The sequence below is a fragment of the Procambarus clarkii genome, chromosome 21 (assembly GCF_040958095.1).
Source record: "Procambarus clarkii isolate CNS0578487 chromosome 21, FALCON_Pclarkii_2.0, whole genome shotgun sequence".
Lineage (NCBI taxonomy): Eukaryota > Metazoa > Arthropoda > Malacostraca > Decapoda > Cambaridae > Procambarus > Procambarus clarkii.
This window is the reverse complement of record NC_091170.1, coordinates 26,824,554-26,847,125: the sequence shown is the minus strand read 5'-3', so window position 1 is coordinate 26,847,125 and position 22,572 is coordinate 26,824,554. Positions and strand designations below refer to the sequence as shown.

The 22,572-nt window shown below is 46.7% G+C and overlaps 1 protein-coding gene across 1 annotated transcript in view; it reads right to left on the bottom strand.

Annotated features, from left to right (window-relative positions):
- The window catches only part of LOC123760671 (carnitine O-palmitoyltransferase 1, liver isoform), a 100,934-nt gene that overhangs the window by 3,227 nt on the left and 75,135 nt on the right, over positions 1 to 22,572 (bottom strand). The window contains exons 14-17 of the mRNA XM_045746451.2: positions 21,182 to 21,315; positions 11,596 to 11,694; positions 7,772 to 7,928; positions 7,524 to 7,643 (exon numbers count right to left, since the gene is read on the bottom strand). Coding sequence (XP_045602407.1) covers positions 7,524 to 7,643; positions 7,772 to 7,928; positions 11,596 to 11,694; positions 21,182 to 21,315 — 510 coding nt within the window. The remainder of the gene's footprint in view (positions 1 to 7,523; positions 7,644 to 7,771; positions 7,929 to 11,595; positions 11,695 to 21,181; positions 21,316 to 22,572) is intronic.

Sequence of the window (22,572 nt, the reverse complement as noted above, 5' to 3'; positions counted from 1 at the left end):
AAGGCTGGTTGTGGAACAGTAAGTTGAGCATTTGTTCTTCACTCCACCTTCTTCAGGTTCTTCATTCCTGAAGTTGCTCAACAGATGGTTTGTAGGTGGAGTGAAGCTGTTGCGGGTGGTTACTTCTTCACCACCCAATACACCTGTTTCCGGTGGTAATTGGTGTAGCAGGGAACAACACAGAGTGCAACACCACAGGTCTTGCATCCATAGTTCGTGTCCTTCCTTGTACCGGACCGTGCGCATGCATGACACTTGAGACGTTTGGGCAGTCTGTAAATTTCATGTTTCAGTTTGTAGTTCATGCGATTTTCTGAATCAACAATAGGGCGTCGCCAGGTCCTCTCACTGGAGGTGTAACAGGAGTTGCAGGAGAGTCAGATTCATCTGACAAAACAGTTTCGTCAACTGTCAGTGTGGCAGACATGTCGGGTTCAGATTCGTTGTCTGCTTCATCTTGAGAGGCCGCCTCACACCAGATGGTCCGGGAGTTGGCATGGCGTCAGCATTGGCAGGAGCTGTGTCATCATTTATGTCTGGAGCGTGCCGCAAGTGTTGAGATGATGATGTTGTTTTAGGCCACTCCTCTTGTGTCCCAGTGCAATAGGGCCCAGATTGCCACTTCGTGGAACTGTAGCAATGTTAGCTTTTTTCGATCAGTTGTGTTGTATTTGTACAAAACATAGGCATTATGCAATGCCATTTGCAGGAAATAAAAGGTAATCTTTTTGATCCACTTGTGAGTTTTCCTGGTAAAATGGTAATATTTAACCATTTGATCGAAGTGGTCCACACCTTTCATGAACTTATTGTACTCGCAAATTGCAGTCGGTTTGTTCACTGTTACCTGTTGTATTCCACTTGTTCCGTCTCGGTTGCGAATTCGCTTCCTTCGCTGAACTCGCTGAGTATCTGCATTGTGGATGTTGGTAATGATTGAAACCACTCGCTTGTCTTTCCACAGGAGAATGAAGGTATTATCTTTGCGGCGGTATACTGTGGTATCCAGTGGAAGTTTACCCTTGGCTAGAGCTTGCAATACCTTTGGGGCGCCACGTAGCATTCTAATTGTGCCACATGTGTACACCCCAAGTTCTCTCAATGTTTCTGTCAGGGTAACCGAGTTGTAGTAATTATCCATGTACAAATGGTAACCCTGGTTCACTAAAGGCTGCATCAACCCCGTTACTGTATCCACTATCGTCTTACCAATACCTGAGTATACGTCAAAGTCATATATGTACCCAGAGACAGATTCAGCAAGCATATAAAGTTTCACACCATACTTGTCTGGTTTGTTTGGATTGTACACTTTGAAGGATAGTCGGCCTCGCCATGCCATTGTACCCTCATCCAAACACAACTCTTTCTTGGGGATGTAAACTTGAGCAAACCTCTCTTTCAAGTAATCCATCACTGGTCTCACTTTTATCAACTTATCACGATTGTTCACGGGCACTGCATTGGTATTGAATGTGTGGAAAAACTGGTTTATATGCTGGAATCGTCTGGACGGCATGAACAAGCTGAAGAAACGAGCATGCCATGGCTTTGCTGTTTGCCAATACATCCTCATAGTTGGGAGCCTAATTATGCCCATTAATATGAACAGTCCTAGGAATCGCGCCATTTCACTCACCTTCACTGGGGTCCAAATATCTGATACATTTTCATTGGCCATCCGGAATAACTGCGAGGCGTACAAATTTATTTCAACGGTAAAGAACTCAAGGAGGGCACGCGTGATGAACAATTGAATATAAGCCAGTGCACTAGTAGGCTTGGGAATTTTCAGTCCAGGATCTCCAGTAAAATCATCAACAACTGGAGAAGTATTGCTACGACTCCAGCCCTCACCAGCCCCAGCCTGCCGAGTACGTACTGTACGTGTACGCCTTTCAGCAGGCTCGAATGAATCCTCATCACTTCCTCATCACTTATACTTTCAGAATCACTTGGCGCAATTTGTCGTGTGTTCCTACGACGAGTAACATGTCTGGTAGCAACTTTTCTAGGTAGCCTAGATGCACCACGTGTGCGCCGAGATGGAGGAGGAGGAGGGGGTCGCGGTGCCTCCTCTTCCTCGGTGAGGGCCTCAGTCTCCTCATCACTCGTTGCCGTATCATTCCCTCTAGCTCTAGGTACACTATAATCGTTGTGGATTCCAAAATCTTCCTCCAATACCTCTACATCACCTTCAGCTTCTGATAAATCCTCCACAAGGCCTGGAATTTTCGTTGGTGTGAGCTTCACTCCGCTCCACTTCTTAAAAATTTGGGTTATTTTGTCCACTCTCGATGACCTGGAGGCTTCCTTGGGCGTAGAAGTGCTTGGGCCTTGACCTTGATCCATTTTTGATGAAGTAATTGGGTATAATCCACACGGAAACGGGTAAAAATGCTCGAGTTTGGCGCGTGAGGGGAGCGTGATCGACTCACGACACGTGACACGAAAACAATGGGCCCATCACGTGACCGGGTAGGCCGACGCGCCAGGCGGCCTAGTGGTGAGAAAGAGAACTTCATGGCGCGTCGTTTGAAATAAGCCCCAATGAAATCGGATTAAAATTGAATTTTATACAAATATTTTAAAAGTTGACATAACTTTATGTCCACTATGCGTTTACGTTAGACGAAACCGAACGCGCCGGCGCGTCCAGATAGCGCGAAAGTGTTAACTAAGTACAGTGGAACCTTGAATAACGACGTTAATCCGTTCCGGCGCCATGATCGTCATATGAAACGGACGTCATACAAAACCAATGTCCCTATTGACAATAATGGAAATCAAATTAATCCGTTCTACCGCCAAAAAACATCAATATGATATTCAATGTTTTAAATAATGGAACAGCCTACCTTACAATGAACAAACCTTTATGACATTTTTCTTTCTTCAAATTTGTTCAAGATTTTTTTTCATTTGTCTTATAGCAAAAGGTTCATTCGGTGTTCGGCAGGTAGGCTGCTCCATGTTTCTTAAATAAAAAAAAAAACGAAAAATAAAAAAAACAGTTGAAACAATTTGAAAAATGGACAAATGCCATAAAGGTTCATTCAGTGTTTGTCAGGTAGGTTGCTCCATTATGACAATCTTTCTTTGTTTCAAATGTGTTCCATGCGTTTTGTATTTTTCATTTACGTCTCAATAATTGAAGCCAACAGGACTACTCTCCCCTGGTAAGTCTCCAAGTGAGTTAAGACCTGGAGCAACAACCGAACCGGGGAAAAGAGGTACAGGTAACTCCACCTCGACCAGTCCAGTCGAAAGACATCGACCCTGACAGCCTCACAGTCGAGGAAGGGCGCCACATAAACTGGGAGATACCTTGACCACGCTGACGCCAAGAGGTCCACCTCCAGGTGCCTGAACATCTGATAAGAGCCAAAGGAACAAGGTGTCGTTGACCATCCATTCCGTGTACAGGGGAATGAAACGGGACAGGCCGTCCGACACGAGGTTGGACACCCCCTGAATATGAACTGCCAGGAAAGCCAAACCCCAAGAACTCAGCAGACGAGTCATCTGAAGAGACCAGCCCCAAAGAGCCAAGGACTTCATCGAACCTCTTTGGTTCAGGCAATGAGCCATCGGGGAGCAGTTTGAATAGAGTCAAACCGTCGATCCGCAAACAACACGAACCCTCTGAAGCAAAAGCCACACCTCCGCAAACTCATGCACTGTGCTGTGAGCCCAACAGGACGGACGGACCCCACTGACCCTGGCCGACCTAGTGCGCACTGGTTAAAAATCCCACGAATCCTGAATAATGGTCCCAGGCATGAACAAACAGTGCGAGCCTCACCCCCATTGCCCGTCACCAGGGCAAACCGATAACCCTTACGAAAGCCCGACCGACTCTCAGAGTGAACACTGTGCCGACCACACGTTGACGGCTCCGCAGCAGGGGCCAACCCTGAATCTGGCACCACTGGCTTACGATGACTGAAGGAACCCCGAGCCCTGGCACGACTCTTCCGGGCAGGACCCCCATGCCCCCCCCCCCCCCAGAGAACCAACAAGTTCAACATAGGCCGGCAACTAGACGAAGATGCCTGCAGAAAATGCACCACCTCAGACTCTGCAAACAGCAACGGACAAAAAGGGGATGAAAATCAAAGAGCCAGGGGCCCAAGCAGATTCTAAAGAGTGGACAAGCATCATCTGCTAGCACGCGAGGCAAGAAGCAAAGAACAGAGCAACCCGTTCTCGCAAATTTAATAAGTCAATATTGACTTATTAAATATGTGCATAGGTGACATACTTAACATAATAGATACCCTTAAAAAGATTCATAGAAAACACCGACCTTACCTACCCTTGTTAGTATCTTAAGATAAACATCTTATTGCTTCGTAATTACAATTATTACCTAACCTATAATAGGTATAGGTTAAGTAATAATTGTAATTACGAAGCAATAAGATGCTAATCTTAAGATACTAACAAAGTTAGGTAAGGTCGGTGTTTTCTATGAATCTTTTTAAGGGTATCTATTATGTTTAGTATATCACCTATGCACTGTAGTTAATAAGTCAATATTGACTTTACGAATTTGCGAGAACGGGTTGAACAGAGACACTGCTGTCTTCAGAATCGGCCCAAACAACTTTAACAAGGCAGCCGATGCTCGAGCTGCCGAGGCAAGCACACCGAACATTGGCCGAAACCCAGTTCCTCTACACCCTCCTCGAGCCAGTCTGAAGACAGTTCCAGCAAGTAAAAGAAGCACAAGACTGAAGCCAAATGCCCGTGGGTGCACCAGGGACGTTGAAAAGATGGAAGTTTGCACATGAAGCTGCACTTGGCCGATATCGCGAGGAAGCACAGAGGCGAACAAGCATGAATTGAGGTGCCCCAACGAAGCACCTCAATTCGAGTGTGCAATGTTTAATCAGCTGTAGTTTGTTTTGCAATTCCTACCTTTCTGGGTGCCTGACCTGGTAGATGGCAGATATACACTGCTTCCAACTACATGGGGGTGTCTATATGCCATTGCTCCTCATGCCTCTCTGAGGGGGCCAGGTTCTGGCCCGTGGTCCCTGGTAGACCTAGAACTCCATCGATTGACTGTTGCCACTGTCTAATATTTCCACATCAGCTCGATGTAGCTCCTCAGAGCCGGAGGGGCTCTCCACAGAAAATAGAATATTCTATATAAAATATGTTTTAAGTTAATATATTTGTGTGTTTGGGATGGATTAATTCAATTTACATTACTGTATTTCTTATGAGAAAATTTGAGTAGGTGTAAGAATATACGGGTTATGTTGCATTTATTAGAACTGATTAAATTCATACACCGAGGTTCCACTGTATATCATGTTAATGTAATTTCTTCATGTAATTGCATGCTATGCTATTATTATTTGTGTAAATAAATAATGTACATAAAATTTGCATAACCTTACCATTTATGAACAAAAAAATTATTTAAATTTTAATTAAGTAATTGCTATCCTCTTCATTTTATAAATCTTAAAATTTACAGTCAATGGATTTATATTGTTAACTTAACCCTTAAATGGCGCCTGGCTATTTAGCATGTGTCACTCAGGCGCATACCAAAAAAAAAAAATATTTTTTCATATTTAAATTATTTTTAATTTAAATATGAAAATAATTTATAAAAATTATTTTTTCATTTAAGTGGCATATATTGGCCGCTATAGAGCGGGGAAGTCTGGCAAAAAACAGGACGCTGACTCAGCGTGCATCCCAGACGGTCTGTTGCTCGCCAGCTGTCAGGCCGGAGTTGCCACAAAGATAATTACTGTACCTAATTATTTCAATGTCTCTGATTTTTCATAGTTTTTTTGCTGTAATATTATTCAATAGTGTGTAGCGTGATATATTTATATAATAAAATGAGTGAATCATCGCTGTACTCAAAAATATGGTGTACATATTGTTGATTTAATTATGTTCATCAAACAGTGAACAAATACTTTGTCGGTTATTACACTATATACACAGGTTATATATAAGTATCTGCATGTTTTGTTCACCATAACGAACCACTAAGTTGCTATTATGAGTCAAAAAGTAACGAGGAGTGACCACCACACACCAGCCAGCCACTCACTCCCTCCCTCAACACCTCACTCGCCCACATTCTCCTCCCACCATACTTTTTTGCTTTTATTCACTATATACAGACGTTATATATAAGTATCTACATTCGTGTTCACCATAACGAACCACTAAATTGGCATGCTGAGTGGCAGTGCCAGTGGCAGCCCGCCACTGGCTGCTACTTCCTTCCCTCCTTCAAGTCAACTGAGGGAGGGAGGAAGTGGATTAGTCACCTGACTCACCCACATTCTCCTCCCACAATACTGTTTTTGCTTTTATTCACTATATACAGACGTTATATATAAGTATCTACATTCATGTTCACCATAACGAACCACTAAGTTGGTATGCTGAGTGGCAGTGGCAATGGCAGCCAGTGGCAGCCCGCCACTGGCTGCCACTCCCTCCCTCCCTCCCTCCCTCACCTCACCTGACTTGCCACTATTCTCCTCCCACCATACTGTTTTTGCTTTTATATACAGACGTTATATATAAGTATTTACATGTTTTGTTCACCATAACTGTACATCTAAGCTTGTATGGTGAGTAAAGGCACAAAGACATAACTACTCACACAGTCAGCTGGTGGTGGCCGCCCTCAAGGCCAGACGCACTAATATTTCTCCTCCAACAATACTGTTTGTGGTGTTATTACGCTATATACATACATTATATATAAGTATCTACCTGTTTTATTCACCATACTTGTTCAAGGAAACTGGTATGGTGCCCAAAGACCATAGTGGTCACCAGTAAACATGACAAGTCGTGCAGACGATGCCACCTTCCTCACCAAAATGGCAGCTCCCAACCTATTCCTATTGCTGTTTATACCCTCTATACACACGTTATATATAAGTATCTACATTTGTGTTCACCATAGCGAACCACTAAGCTGGTATGGTGAGTGCAGTCAATAAAAGGTGGCCACACACAGTTAGAAGACAACGCCACCACCCACCCTCCCACAGCATTACTCTTCCCTCCATGGTGCACAGCACTAAATATCACCACAATCCTGCTATTGTCAGAACCCTGGTCAGTTTTATCAGTTAAGGGTCTTCTGTAATAATATCATTGCTACATAATAGCATGAACAAGTATATTATGGCATTTTTAGGTGATACTGTGGTCACAAACTGAACAGTAGTGCTGTGAGCTCATGCTGCGTGCGTCAGGCTTGGTAGCTCACTCAATACTGAGGCCCCTAACACCCGGGAATTTGGCCCACGATTTAAAAAAAAAAATGGCGTCTGTTTACAAGAGCCCTGATGAAGGTGTGGTGAACCCCGTGTATCCGCGGGCTGTTTAAATCTTGCGTAGTACTCCAAAGCATCATATGATGCGATGCACAATTTACTGCAAGTCGGTCAAAGCATCATATGATGTCTTGCACAACTAAAGGGTTAAACTATGGAACTGCAATGAAAAGACTGTTTATAAAATACCATTGTTCTGAAAGGTTCCAAGTTGATGTCAGGAGTATTAGCCTGAATCTGCTGTTGAGGCTGTTGGGATGTTGATAGTGTCCAGGGTCTACGAATGATGGACTCCAAGAACTGACTTTCCTGTATTAAATGGGAGAAGATAACAGTGAAACATACATACATAATGCATCACAATGCGTAATCAATGCAATAGCTATCAACAAATACAGTATAGCAATTCATGAAAAAAGAAATAGGTAAATACTTACATAGCCTAGTCCTTTTGATACAACATAAAGAGCAAACAGATGTCGGTCAATTCCCTGACCATTCATTGCATCACGGTAAAGCTTTTGGTGACGGTTACCTGCCACTCTTAACAGGTGCAGTAGTTCCTCCTTTGGTAGTCTTCCACTAACCATTGCCCTGGAGGATTAGAGGAAGTTGAAAATACAGCACTGATTATGATGAAATGCCCACTCTTTGGAGGGGGCATTGGCTCAATAGCTCTTCAGAGTTTATTCACTGGTATCCCAAGACCTATACCATCTCACTATGTATAGCAGACTATCATTGTCCACTGGAAGCAGGACCAAGCTTCCCACTCCCTCAGAGGGGGAAAATTGAGTGTGTCAGGCACGCCAAATTAAAGGAAAACCTCTGCCTAGAAGGTCGCTACAAATCAACACACACAAAAAGTTTGATATTATATATACCTGCCATATACCTGTCAATACCAAGGATCCATGTCTTTACAGCCCAGTCTCTAACAAAGACTCACCATCTCCTGGATGGTGGTCTGGTTAACCAGGCCGTTTGATACGGTTGCTCATAGTTTGATGGGTGAGCAGATATGCCTCATTCGGGAGGAACCCCCCAGACAGGGGAACCATAGACTCCGCAAACAGCAAGGTCAATATGGCGACAAAAAACAAAAAGCCAGGGCCCTGGCAGAGGCCAACGAGGAAGCGAGCACCATGAGCCAACACGCGAGACGCGAAGTGAAAAACGGTGACACCGCAACCCGTAGGAGCAGTGCAACCAGCACCAACAGGGCAGACCGACGCACTCGAAGCAGAGTAACACGAGAACTGCCCAGGATGGGTACCGCATAATGGCAAAAACGCACTGCCTGGCAAAGGAACACAAAGAAAAGGCCGTAGCCAGGGCCGTAATCCTAGCTCCCCGTCCCAACAAAAAAGAAACAGTAGGGGCAGGAGTGGGTGAGAGGAACTGAACTGGTACACAGTCCAACACTAGTATAGCCAATAAGCATATAATAAGACACACAATGTGCAGTCCAGAGGTAGGAAAAGCAAGGAAAACGGAATGTACACGACCAAATAAATATACACACACACTCCAATGTATACATTAGAGTGTAGCCAGGCACTGAATGACGGCCAAGGATGGAGGGACCAGAAGCAATGACTGAATCCAGGAATGAGTGTTTAGAGAGCATTGCCTGAAGCAACGAATGAGTGCCCAGCAAGGAAAGAGCATCCAGACAGCAAAGACCGAGTCAAGGATTAGATTCCATATGATGTCCCATGAACCCTTCTCCTCAATCAGGCCTTAGCCTTGGGCTGAGGAGCATTGATAGAAGCACATAGAAAGGCCACGTGAAGATGCACACAAAGCGCCCAATCAACACACTACAAACAACACCCCACACTCATCCAAAAACCGAGAACCAGCGCCTGGCTGACAGTGTCGCCAGACCGTATCCTCTCACCTGTAAAGAGTAAACACTATCGTGTCACGACACAGCTGAGCCATGTAATATTCTGGGAGCAACGCTAGTGGACATGTCCAGAGATGCATGAACCGTAGATGATGAGGAGAATAACGATGGAGGCGGCGGCACTCCGAGCCACCCCACACTCGTAAAAGCAGAGAAAGAACGAAGGGTTCTTCCCATATATAAAAACCCAGAACTTCTCCAGTATCCAGGGCGCTATGACTAGAAAGAAGCTGAACAAGAGTGGCGTAGAACCTGTGATAAAGGACATGAAACACCAACACATGATGAAACCGCACATAAACCAAAACAAACACCCTCGGCGCATGCGCCTAAGGATCGAGCAGCAACACCCAACCCTCGGGGAGGGTGCCTAAAAGGTGTACTAAACAAATATTGGTAATGTCGAGACAGAGTATGGAGATTAGATGAAAGGAGAATATAATGAGATAATATCGAAAAACAATTACTAGGACGGAAGAGGACCAACTGGCAACACAAGAAAAGCCGGGGCGGCCGATAAAGCAAGAAGAAAACGGGCCCACTGGTCAGACCCCGGACCAACGGCTAGAGGAATGGACTCGAATGCTTCCGAAGCCACCCCGGAAGAGGCAACCCCCGAAACTGCCCGAGTCTCAGAAACCTCTGAGCCCTACCCCGACCCCGAAGCCCTCAGACGCTTTGGAGCCGGAAGCAGGAGGGGGGAACCGAAGAACAGGCAGGGAAAAGAGAGAGAGAGAGAGAGAGAGAGAGAGAGAGACACAGAGAGAGAGAGAGAGAGAGAGAGAGAGAGAGACACAGAGAGAGAGAGAGAGACACAGAGAGAGAGAGAGAGACACAGAGAGAGAGAGAGACACAGAGAGACACAGAGAGAGAGAGAGAGACACAGAGAGACACAGAGAGAGAGAGAGAGACACAGAGAGAGAGAGAGAGAGACAGAGAGACACAGAGAGAGAGAGAGAGACAGAGAGACACAGAGAGAGAGAGAGACAGAGAGACACAGAGAGAGAGAGAGACAGAGAGACAGAGAGAGAGAGAGACAGAGAGACAGACAGAGAGACAGACAGAGAGACAGAGACAGAGAGACAGAGACAGAGAGACAGAGACAGAGACAGAGAGACAGAGACAGAGAGACAGAGAGACAGAGACAGAGAGACAGAGAGAGAGAGAGAGACAGAGAGAGAGACAGAGAGAGAGAGAGACAGACAGAGAGACAGAGAGAGAGACAGAGAGAGAGAGACAGTGAGGAGAGGAGGGGGGTCCCCCTCTCAGGAAAGACAGGAAAATCTCAGTTACTGGGATTGGTATAGGAGATATCATCGACAGGATGAATAACATTTTGTTAAACAATGGGAACAAGCCAATTATCTGCCTTTCTGTTGGAGGAAATTATGGTGGCAATGATAGAAGTGTGTAACTTGCAAATATATTCAAGTTAGCACTAGATATTATTAGAAAAGAGGAAGGGTTCATAATGGACGTGGAGTTACGTAAATGTTCGGTGTTGGGGTGAATCATTGTCAAGGGCAATTGGTGTAACGCTGTTTTTGTGGCTAGTCCTGGGAATTGCAAATTTAGGTTGCCATGAAGTTTGGTACAGTATTTGGGGCCTTTAGTTATGAGCGGGAGTAGACAGCCCCTTCTTGAGAATATTATAAAAATGAACGGAATTGCAACCACTGCCCTATCTCACGAGTTTGATGAACTCATCAGAACTTAGCAGTGATAATTGGCCATGCTTTTAATCCCAACAATAAACTTGCAGAGAGTGTCGAGTTGTTTGTTTCTACTCATTTTTTTTTTTTTTTTTTTTTTTTTTTTTTTTTTTTTTTTTGAGATATATACAAGAGTTGTTACATTCTTGTACAGCCACTAGTACGCGTAGCGTTTCGGGCAAGTCCTTAACCCTATGGTCCCTGGAATACGATCCCCTGCCGCGAAGAATCGTTTTTTCATCCAAGTACACATTTTACTGTTGGGTTAAACAGAGGCTACAGTTAAGGAATTGCGCCCAGTAAATCCTCCCCGACCAGGATACGAACCCATGACATAGCGCTCGCGGAACGCCAGGCGAGTGTCTTACCACTACACCACGGAGACTGTTAAATCTTAAATTATCTTTATCTTAAAGAAAATAATTGCTTTGTGATAGACTAAAATAGCTTCATGGTTTCCCCACCCAAATTTTCATTCAAGACAATTTATAAAGTAGACCAGTGCCTGGTGTGTGTGAGCAGTGTCATGGTGGACCCTAGCCCTGGTTTGAATATCAACCAAGGAACTGCTCAGAAAGGAGTAATTCATTCCACTCAATGCCCCATTTTTTTTTTTTACACATTAACAGATTCACACCTTACAAATGATGCAGCTTCTTCTGTGCAAGATCTTACTGTTTCTGTTCGTCCATTTTGGTAGAGTCTTGTTGCAGAGGCTTCATAGGTTTGACAAAATCTGAAAAGTTTAAATACTTTTTTAAGATCTAGGATAATTTTAGCCTACAAAAATAAAGCAAAGAAATATTTCATACTACTTGTGTAAGGAATAGCTGTTAAAAAATTCTGGCTTTCAATGTAGACAAAGTCAGTTTTAACAATGTATAATAATTATGTTGAAGATTGCCCAAAAAACCAGCATTGAATGTAATGAAACGCCATTTTCTGGAGGGAGCCCCTACGGTTCCCCAGAGCTACCCATGGCTGATATGGATACCCTAACTATTTTGCATCAGTCGATGTGGGTGGAGTTCTAGGCCTACCGGGGACCACGAGCCAGAACCTGGCCCCCTCACAGAGGCACGGGGAGCAATAGCCCATAGAAATGCACATGTGATTTGGAGCATTCTATATCTGCCATCGACCGGGACAGGCACCCAGAAAGGTAAGCGCCACAAAACAAACCCCTATTCTGGTTAACAACGAAAATTGACAAACGAGTGGACAGAACTCCAAGAAAAACGAACAAACAAGCATGACGTCACACGAGCCGCGCCGCATGTCTGCGCATCTCCCCCCCTCCCCGGGAGGGGGAAGGGGAGCCCCAGATCCCTGCGCCAGTTCCGAGGCTGGATATCAAAATCGCGAAAAAAACGCCAACCTGAGGGCGGGAGGGTGCCGGGAGCCTCTGGGACTAGCCCAGAAAATGGCATTTCGTTACATTCAATGCTGGTTTTCTGGGGAGAGCCCCTACGGCTCCCCGGAGCTACTTCACCAAAGACTACCTAAGAAAACAAGGGGACATACCCGGGAGGTGGTCGGTGCTCCACTCCTCAACACAAAGTCAAGACAACAACAACCCAAGGACCCCTTCGGAACGCAGCAGTCACATCCTTCGTCAGAAAAAGGGAGATGGCTGCAGACGAACAAACCTATGACCACGACCATAGGAGCAAAAAAAAAAAAAAAAAAAAAAAAAAAAAAAAACACTGCACCGAGAAGAGCATGAAGCTCCGCCACACGATCCCCAGAGGCCAAGGCCAACAGAAAAAGAGCCGTAGCAAAGCAAAACTGAAGGAGCCACAACAAACCAAGAAGAAAGACAGGAGAGCACTCTGTCCAAAAACCAGGATGGCACAGGCAGTGCATGAGCAGGTCGGAGGTGAAACAACGCACAAGACAGCCTGCGAAACGGTGCAGAAGGAACATCGATACCGAAAGCAAGCAGCAGCGGCTCCGCCAGCACTGCACGATACGAGGCGACAGTATTAGGCAGCAGAAACCAAAGTGTCAGACCCAGGAATGTCCCCAAGCGCCTCTATATCCTCCGCAAGACAATCCGATGACAGCTCCAGGTGGGAAAGAAATGCAGGACCGAACCAAAAAGCCATGAGCGCACAATTCCACTGCCACAAGTGCAGCTGACAGGGAAGGAAACCTGCACAAAGAGCCGCCCCGCACCAACATCCCGCAGAAGGGCAGGAGCGAAAAGACACTCATCAAGATGTGCAAAATCGCCCTCAGGAAAATGAGCAGCGCCGAGACAGCGCTAAGAGAAGAGATATGAACAAAAGAACGAGAAGGCCAAACACCCAGAAGCTGCCCGGAATAGGACCCACAAGCCCTAGAAAGGACCGGAGGGAAGCCCCACCGAACGACGACAGACGTACCAGAAAACGGGATGGAGCAAAACCGACCCGAACCCTCGAGAACAAAAAGAAGCAAACACAAAGGACGAAGGCACAGAAAAACCCTGTCGCACCCGAGACCAAAAGTCATGCAGAACCCCAAGAAGAGGGGGACATGACGGAGAAGTCCCGTCCCGGAAAAAGGGGGCGAACACCGTAGAAAAGCACCCACCGACATGACGGAAGCAACGGGCATAATGGACAAGGAACCGAGCCCGGGGAGGGGCCGACGCCCAAAAAGCTTGTGTGGAGAGGGGGGACGGAAAACCCCCACTCCACAAAACCGCAAGCCCACCCCATAGGGATAGAAAAACCCCGGCGGGAACCAACGGGGTCTGAGGCCCCCCCACCCCAGCCCCGGGGCCGAGCTGTCCCCCCAAAGCCCCAGCGTCAAGAAAAACCCCGTTCCAGCCATGAAAAGCACGAAGGGAGCCCACTGGGCTCTGGAACTTGAACCGAAAATGAATAATAGGCGAGGGGCGAGACGAAGAGCCCAAGCTCATCCCCAGTCAGCACAACAAGGCAAGGACAACGAGGTTAGGACAGAGAATCCAAGGAACATGGAAAAACCAGGCCCGGCACAGCAAGACCGGCAAGGAAGGAGGGCCCCAGAGGGAGTACGGAAGGGCCGAACAACACACCACAACCATACCCCAACACGCAGCCGCAGTACCAAAACCGCAGCAAAACGTCACCACACTTACTTATTTACTTACACACCACACACCACCACTGCTTGAGTTAAGTGAAAAGGTGGTGGAGGCCAAGACCGTCAGTAGTTTCAAAGCATTATATGACAAAGAGTGCTGGGAAGACGGGACACCACGAGCGTAGCTCTCATCCTGTAACTACACTTAGGTAATTACACTCCCAGAGGAAGTGACGGGGAAGATAAAGATGAACCGTATCACGAGTGGCACACAACAAGGGGACACAGGTGGAAACCGAGTACCCAACCGAGCCACAGGGACGGTAGAAGAAACGTGTGCAGTGTAACAGGCAATCAATGGAACAAATTAGGAAGCCCACACCTGGGCTGACCCCACACACAGTCCCAAGAGCAGAGACAAGAGCACCCAGGAAGCACAGAATCTGCATGTCAGGCGAACGACAGGTGAGAGGCGGAACTAAAAAGCCAGAGCCCAACCCCGCAAGCACAAGGAGGCGAGCACATAACGCCCTCGACACAGGAAAACGTACTACCGAACAGGCACCTCCACCGTTGCACCGTGGAACAAGGTGGAGGTGGGGCCCCGAACTCAAGCATGATTAGACAAGCATAGGAGAGGGGCAGGATGAGTACAGGCAGGAGTCGCCTCGTAAGGGCCAAGAGGCCACCCGCAGTCACCCGTGAACCGAGGGAGGAATCGGGTGGTGAGAACAAGAGCTGCCACGTATGGGCCAATAGCCCTGCAGCAGGCACCTCGGTTGTTATGTTCTACGTTCTCAAGTACGTATGTACACCCATCCCTACTTTCAAAAACAAAAACAGCAAACAGCATCAGGACGAAGGAGACGCCGGACCGCACCAACTCACCTGCAGAACATAGGCGCTGAAGGGCCATGACGCAAGCCTATGAGAATGTAGCCCATGAAGGGCGCCCATGCCGGAGAGGAGGAGGGGAGCCGCGAAAGAGGCTCCCCCACCCAAAAACGTAGGGAAAAACTTTGTGACTTCCCCACAGCGGCACTCCAGAACACCCTCAAGAGCAACGGGGCACGGTTTGGAGAATGATAAGCGCGAGAGGTGAAGCCCCCGACAGAATATGGACACAGAACACCAACACGTGTGCACACCGCCCGGAACCAAAACAAACTCCCACGGCGTATGCGCAGGACACGAAGAAAAGCAGCCCAACCGGCCACAGGCAGCCCAACCAGCCACAGGCAGCCCAACCGGCCATAGGTAGCCCAACCGGCTACAAGAAGCCCAACCGGCTACAAGTAGCCCAATCCAGTCACAAGGTGCCAAATCCGGCATCCTGGACCAGAACGGAAAGAACCATTACAGAGGCAAACTCCGGGTCACGCAGGAGGGAAGCCGCAAAGGCCAACCGCATCGCAGGCGAAGAGATGCGGGTAGCCAAAAACCTCCGGAAGATGGAACCGAAGAAACCACAGGGACACGGAACCGAACCCGGGGAGGAGCAGAAGTCTAAATCGTACGCAGAGGGGGGAAGAGAAAACCCCACTCCTTGCAACAGTAAGCCCTGCTCAGAAGGACGGAAATTCCAGGCGGGGCCCAATGGAGCCCAAGGCCCCAAGGCCGCTCCTCCCCAACCACAGGCGCCTCTACACCAGGCCCCGGGGCCGAGTCGACCTCCAAAGCCCCGGCCTCACAAGAAAAAGCTGGGGCAGCCGAGAGAGCTGGAAGAGAAGGGGCCCACTGGTCAGACCCTGGAGCATCGGCCGGAGGAACAGACTCGAATGCCTCCGCAGCTACCCTGGACGGCAGGGCAACCCCCGAAACTGCCCAAGTCTCAGAAACCTCTAACCCCGCCCCGACCCCGAAGCCTTCAGACGCTTAGGGGCCAGAAGCAGGAGGGGGAAGGGGGTCAAAATGAACCACCGAAGGGAATATCAAGGGGCATGGACGGAAGCAAGGCCAAAGTGACCAAAATCCCCCAAGTCTGGGTCCCTACACAAAGCGGGGCAGCCTCGGGGCGTCCGGGGAAGCAACAACCCAAGCGCGTTGCAACAACCTATCCTGCAACGCGCGAGCTGCCTGTACCCAAGGGAATTCATCCGCAGACTGGGTGAAGTGAGACATGAACAAGCAACAAAGCTCGCAGGACTCGGGGTCGAATATGTCACCGACTCAACAGGCAACATGACGGAGACAAAACAAGGAGAGTCACCCTGAGACAAAGGGACAGAGCAACCCTCAACTCGCACAAAGCGAGAGGGGACGCAAGGGTCTCCACTATCGGACCCGAGAGCCCCCGTGGGGTTTCCCCAGGGCCCGTAGACTGGGTCTGCTAAGGGTTATCCCAGGCAGGGCACTGCTAACCGGTGCCCCAAACTACCAAGCAAACTGCTAAAGCTGAACCCACGGGACGTGTCCACCCGTGAGGGCGAAGCAGGGGGTGCCACCACACAAACAACCCTAATATATGGGGGGGGGGGGGACATAAGGGAGACCCCCCTACCAGACAAAAACAAATATAAAAGAAAAACCACATAAGTAGACAACGTACCCAGAGGGAACAGAGCCGGCCGCTGTTATAGGTGAAAACTAGCTACACAGTACCCTGCGCCCCACCAGTGCTACAACTACCACTTACCCTAAGGTAAACAAGGGAGGAAAACTCCCAAACACTCGGGGCGGCCAAATGCCAAGCAGCGAAAAGCCAACAGAGGTAGACCCAAGGTGACTTGTGGAAGGCAACCCCAAGCCCCAAGGGCAGTACTAACAGGGCACTCAGGGAAGGTGACCCTAAGCACATGCAGCCCGAGTACCTGAGAATACTGTACTACTCCCAACTCATACGACCACCATAAGAGCAGCACTGAAAACAAGTCACAGCACTGAGACAAAACCGGAGCTGGAGCCACACGACCATTGCACTATCCCATCAGCCGAGGAACTGGGTCGGGGATCGCCGGCGCAGGGGTCTGAAGCTCTCCCTTCCCCCTCCCGGGGAGGGGGGAGCTGCGCAGACATGTGGCGCGGCTCTTGTGATGTCATACTTGTTTGTTCGTTTTTCTTGGAGTTATGTCCACTCGTTTGTCGATTTTCGTTGTTAACCAGAATAGGGGTTTGTTTTGTGGTGCTTACCTTTCTGGGTGCCTGTCCCGGTCGATGGCAGATATAGAATGCTCCAAATCACATGTGCATTTCTATGGGTCATTGCTCCCCGTGCCTCTGTGAGGGGGCCAGGTTCTGGCTCGTGGTCCCCGGTAGGCCTAGAACTCCACCCACATCGACTGATGCAAAATAGTTAGGGTATCCATATCAACCATGGATAGCTCCGGGGAGCCGTAGGGACTCCCTCCAGAAAACTTTATATGTAATGAAATGCCTCTTTCTGGTTGGGCCTCAGTGGCTCCCTGAAGCTAGCTGGCCCTCTTTAGTGCCTTCCTCTTTGCCTATGAACCCCATGTTCCTATACTTTTCTATGCAGTTTTTGTCTTCTTTTCCTCCTTACGCTGTTGTACCATGGGTTTGTTGTTTTCCTTTCATCCACTTCCCTCCTGAATGGTATGAACTGTTCCATTGCTTCTTTGCTTTTTTGTGTTATGACTTCCAACATCTCATTTGCTGACTTTCTTCCCATTTCAGTCTCCTATTGAACCTCCTGCAGACAATTTATAACCTTCTTCTGTATTTTCTTGAGCTCATTGTCCTGTTTCCAATGTAATCAAACATGATAATGCAGTAGTTTAGGGTACCAGGAAGATCACCTCTCTTTTGTTGGCTCCTTCATATGTTGCCACAGGATGTGGTTGTCTGTAGTGTCCACAAATCTTACTCCCCATGTTTCAACTACCCTGTGAGGATCCTTTGTTGAATGGTCTAATTCCATGTGGTTAAAATCCCCAAGTATTAGGATTTTTACTCTAGTTCTCATTGCCACTCTGGCCATCTTTTATATTATCTTCAGTCATGTTTTGTTGCATTTATCTTATTCCTCCCTTCATTAACCATCCTGGTGATAATGAAGGATTGTAAATAACACCTACCACTATTTTCATAGTCCTCAGTGTTCCTGTCCTCAGTATTAAATCCTGATGGTTAGGCATGTCTGGAATCTCTATCTCTGTAACATACAACCCTAAGGAATATTATATCAAATCCTGCCATGTAAGGCTTGAGTGTTAAAGCATACTAAGTGTACATATCCTGTCACTATAAATTACACCCAAGATGTGTCAGCACCATGTAACAGTAGAACTGTTAATATAGAAGACCATAGATACAACATTAAATGTTGTAGTTCACTAGAAGGACAGGCTAGAGTCATCCCCCCCCCCCAAGGGATTAGAGCTCATGTGTAGAAAACAGTAGCGCCACATGGACCCTGTGTTGAGTCATCAAACTAGGATAATAATTCATGTATTAAAGAAATAGTAGGAAGAATCAATCGTGTTTAATGTTCAGTACTTATGTTAAAATTAACGTCAATTGAGAATAAAGAATAAGCTTCGTATGTTATCAAAGAAGCATTTGACGTCAGTAATAATACGGTATCTCGTTACTTGGAAAATATGTACCTTCTTGCTTGCTTGTTAATTCATGTAAATCAGTAAAATTCAAGGGTTATTGAATATTGAAATTAGCCTGGCTCAAGTATCTAAATAATTCCCAACTGTTTTGAAATACGTCCCTTTCAGTGACAGTACAGGAGTTTAGTTGTCAAATTAATCTTCAAAGATGATTGCTAACTAAACTAAGGTCAGCCTCATCAAGGTCAGTGGAGAAATAAGTCAGTGTGGGTCGAGACATCCTGGGGGGTCAATATCTCCTCTCCAGAGGCATGGCTGAACAACTGGCCAAGCTGTGGTATTTAAGGTAATTGATCTGTCTGATTTAAGTGCAGTTGTAGACTCCACATTGTTTTTGTATTTATTGCCTCTATTTTAGGAAGAATTTCAGTTAGATTATATTTAGTTTAGGAAGTGTTCAGATGGTTTTTTTTTTTTTTATTTTCATTGATAATCTTTGTTTAATAAATCTTGTTTACAATTTATGGTATTTAGTGGAATTTCCCCCCCCCCCCCCAACGGTTATTTTACATTCTGTTGATGGGCTCAAGCCCCCATGCTTGGGACTAACACCCTCTGCAAGCCTGCAAGCAGTTATTTAATACATCAGATAATCCCTTTGTACTTTGATTTAATTCCACACTTAATGTAAATCTTATCCCTCCTTTTCGGATAACTGGAGATCCATTTTTAGGGTTTATGTCTCATATACGGTATCCTGCTTCACCGTCAATTGAGGGAATTACTCAGTGGATAGATGTAGCAGGCGGTGGCAGCTAAGTCAGAGTTTGCAGTGTAACATTGAAAGGTACAGTATCCTCGAGCCATGATATCTAAACGATCAAAAGTTTTAGATCTCGAGGAGTTGAACTGAAGGTTACACAGAACTCTGGTCTGTAGGATTACTTAATAATGACCAGTGTTTAACCAGTAAGTGAGGTTAAAGGCTGGCCCCCGTTACAATGGTGGCAGCAGTGGAAAACGCACTGGGTTTGGACATCGAGCAAGCACCACCTGAAACCAAAACTGGGCCAGCCACCATGGGGTCAGAAGAACCCTTCCCCGATAGGACTCGAGCAGAGTTAGAACCTGAAGCAACAGCTGAACCGGGGGGTGAGGTACAGGTAACCCCACCTCAGCCAGCGTCTACCGTGATGGCCTCGCAGTCGGGAAAGGGAGCCAAATAGACGGGGAGACGCCTCAACCATGCCGACGTGAAGAGAGCCACCTCCGGGGGTCCGAACGTCCGGCCGAGACTAAGTACACTTGCAACACCGTATTGAGTTCCCGTTACTCAAGCGTGCAGGAACAACAATGTATGTCATGCCCCCAACAAAAAGAAAGGGCAGTCTGCAAGCCAGGAAGATGCCAGTACCTCAAATCGTATCCAATACAGGGAAGAAGACCCGAACTCAATGGAGACTGGGTCAAGCACCGAGTCAAAATCCGGGTTTCGCAGGAGTTGGGATCGAACTTCCCGTTCAGTAGACCCAACACATTTAAACCAATAGGTGCACTAGTATTTAATCCAAATTTTCCTAATGAGGTTTTATTTCATTACGGTTTGGTCAGGTGTCTTTCTCCCCAGCCAGGACCATCGTCAGATGCAACACACTTTACTAGGCTAGGCCCTGACTATGGCCACGAATTAAAATCTTGGAAAAGAACCACAGCGACTATAAATCATCTATATTAACAGGTGATCATCACCCTAAGACAGGGCCAACGAACAAGCCTCAAACTCGCATAAGGCTCAAAGGGGGCTCAAAGGACACATCCACTGGTTAACTAAGCCCCGATGTGGGTTTCCAGGGCCCGCAGGAGAATGTGCCCCTACGGGAGGCTGGTGCTGCCAAAGTCATATGTAGCCGGCCAACTTGGCCCCTGTGAGGTGAGCAACCTCAAGAGGCCCTACTGAACCTAGGTATCACCTAGGTTCAGACATGGCAAACATGAATACTTTCATACATGAGTTTCATAGGCCAATGCTCCCTTTGCCTCTCTGACGGGACCATCTTCTGGCTAGTGGTTCCCGGTAGACATGACAACTCTGTATGACTAAAGCCCCATACTAATACAGTATTAGCTAATATCAGTCAAATAGTTCCAGGGAGCCGACTGGGTTCCCTCACAGAAAAAGTGCCAAAAAATTACTAGAAAGTTCTCTTTTGCAAACACACTGGTAGACAGTTGGAACAAGTTAAGTGCAGATGGTGGTGGAGACCAAAACTGTCAATATTTCAAAGTATCACATGGCAAAGAGTAGCCTGTAACTTGGGACTCGTATGGCCAACAATTCAAGGGGTGGGCCACACAGGCGGACATCAGTGAAAGGACCGAGGATTTTTGACATGGTAGGCCAGCAGCTATCTTTTCATTTTGCAAAATGATAGACATGGAATAAATAAGAAAAGAGAATAGTGTATGTCACCACCACTGGAAACTTCAAACTGTGACAGACAAGGCACCATCTTGTAACTACTGCACACAGGTATAATTAAACACACACTGTCAATATTACCTTTCATTTCGTATCTGCAATAAAATTTGAAGCTCATCAGCAATACTTATCTTCTTAAATAAAGGCTAGTGCTTGCAAGCAAGAACATTTACCTGCCACTGTGACGATAATATGCAAGCTGGAGTGCTATCTGGATAAAAGCATCAGGGCTCACTCGAGCTTTCTTCATTACACCTTTGCCATACTTGTCATGATTCCGAATTTCAAGGTCAAGATCATCATTATTCTGTAAAAACAAATTATTAAACTGTGTTAAAACTTGTATTTTGATGCTTTATTAGTGAAGCATTGATCTATAAGCTTTTCTCTGACAGCCCAATGGTTGTAGATAATATTAGCCTTTCAAATGCACGTGTCAAACAGGGATGAATGCACCATATTTGACCCTACTGCATAGGTCAATAAGGGATGGTTTAAAGTATAGTGATTGACTTAAGTCATGTGCATACACACTCATGAGGAATTAGTGGAAAAAAAAAAAAAAGGAATTACTGACCCATGTCCACGTCATATAAATTGCCATCCACACATCCGTGTAAGTAGTCAGGGGAAAGTTGAAAATTCCAATTTGGCAGTAGGATGCTGCTTCTGGAAACTATTCCTTTTAAGACTGCTCATAGCCAAGTTGACAGAGCTACGGCCTCACACGTGTGGGGGGTCTACAGTTCAAGACCCATACAGACCAGGTAAAAGGAATGTTTATTTCCATGGAAGTGTGGTTGGCAATTTATATCACCGGGGTATTTCACTCCTGTCCATCGCTGGGAGGATCCTGGCTCTTATCCTGCTCAACCGCCTCCAACACCTTGAGCAGGGCCTCCTCCCAGAGAGCCAACCTGGCTTCCGCGTAGAATGTGGAACTGTTGATATGATATCTGCTGCACGCCAGCTCCAAGAAAAATACCAAGAGCAACATAATGACCTCTTCATGACCTTCACGACCTGACCAAGGCCTTCAATATGGTCAGCAGAGATGGCTGGTGGTAAATAATGGAGACGTTTCACTGTCCCAGCAAATTCACTGCTATTGTCTGGCAGTTCCACAATGGCAAGATGGCAAACACTCTTTAGCATGGCATTCTCAGCCATGCTCACTGATGGATTCTGTGATTGCCAGGATGGGATACTCATCAGATACAGGACTGATGGTGGGCTGCAGCCCACCATCAAGTGCCTACAGCTCATTACAAAGGTGAAGGAAACTGTTATAAAAGACTTCCTGTTCACTGACAACTGTGCCCTCAATGCCTGCAAAAAAAACAAATGATGTAGCACGAAATGGACTGCTTCTCACAAGCCAGCGACAACTTCGGTTTCATCATCAGCACCAAAAAGACTGAAGTCATCTATCAATCTGCGCCCGAGAAAATTCCTACCAGGAACTGTACATCACTGTGAAGGGGCAAAACCTGCAGGCAGTTGACAACTTCACCTATCTTGGCACCATACTCTCAAGAGCGGTGAACATAGATGAAGTCAACAA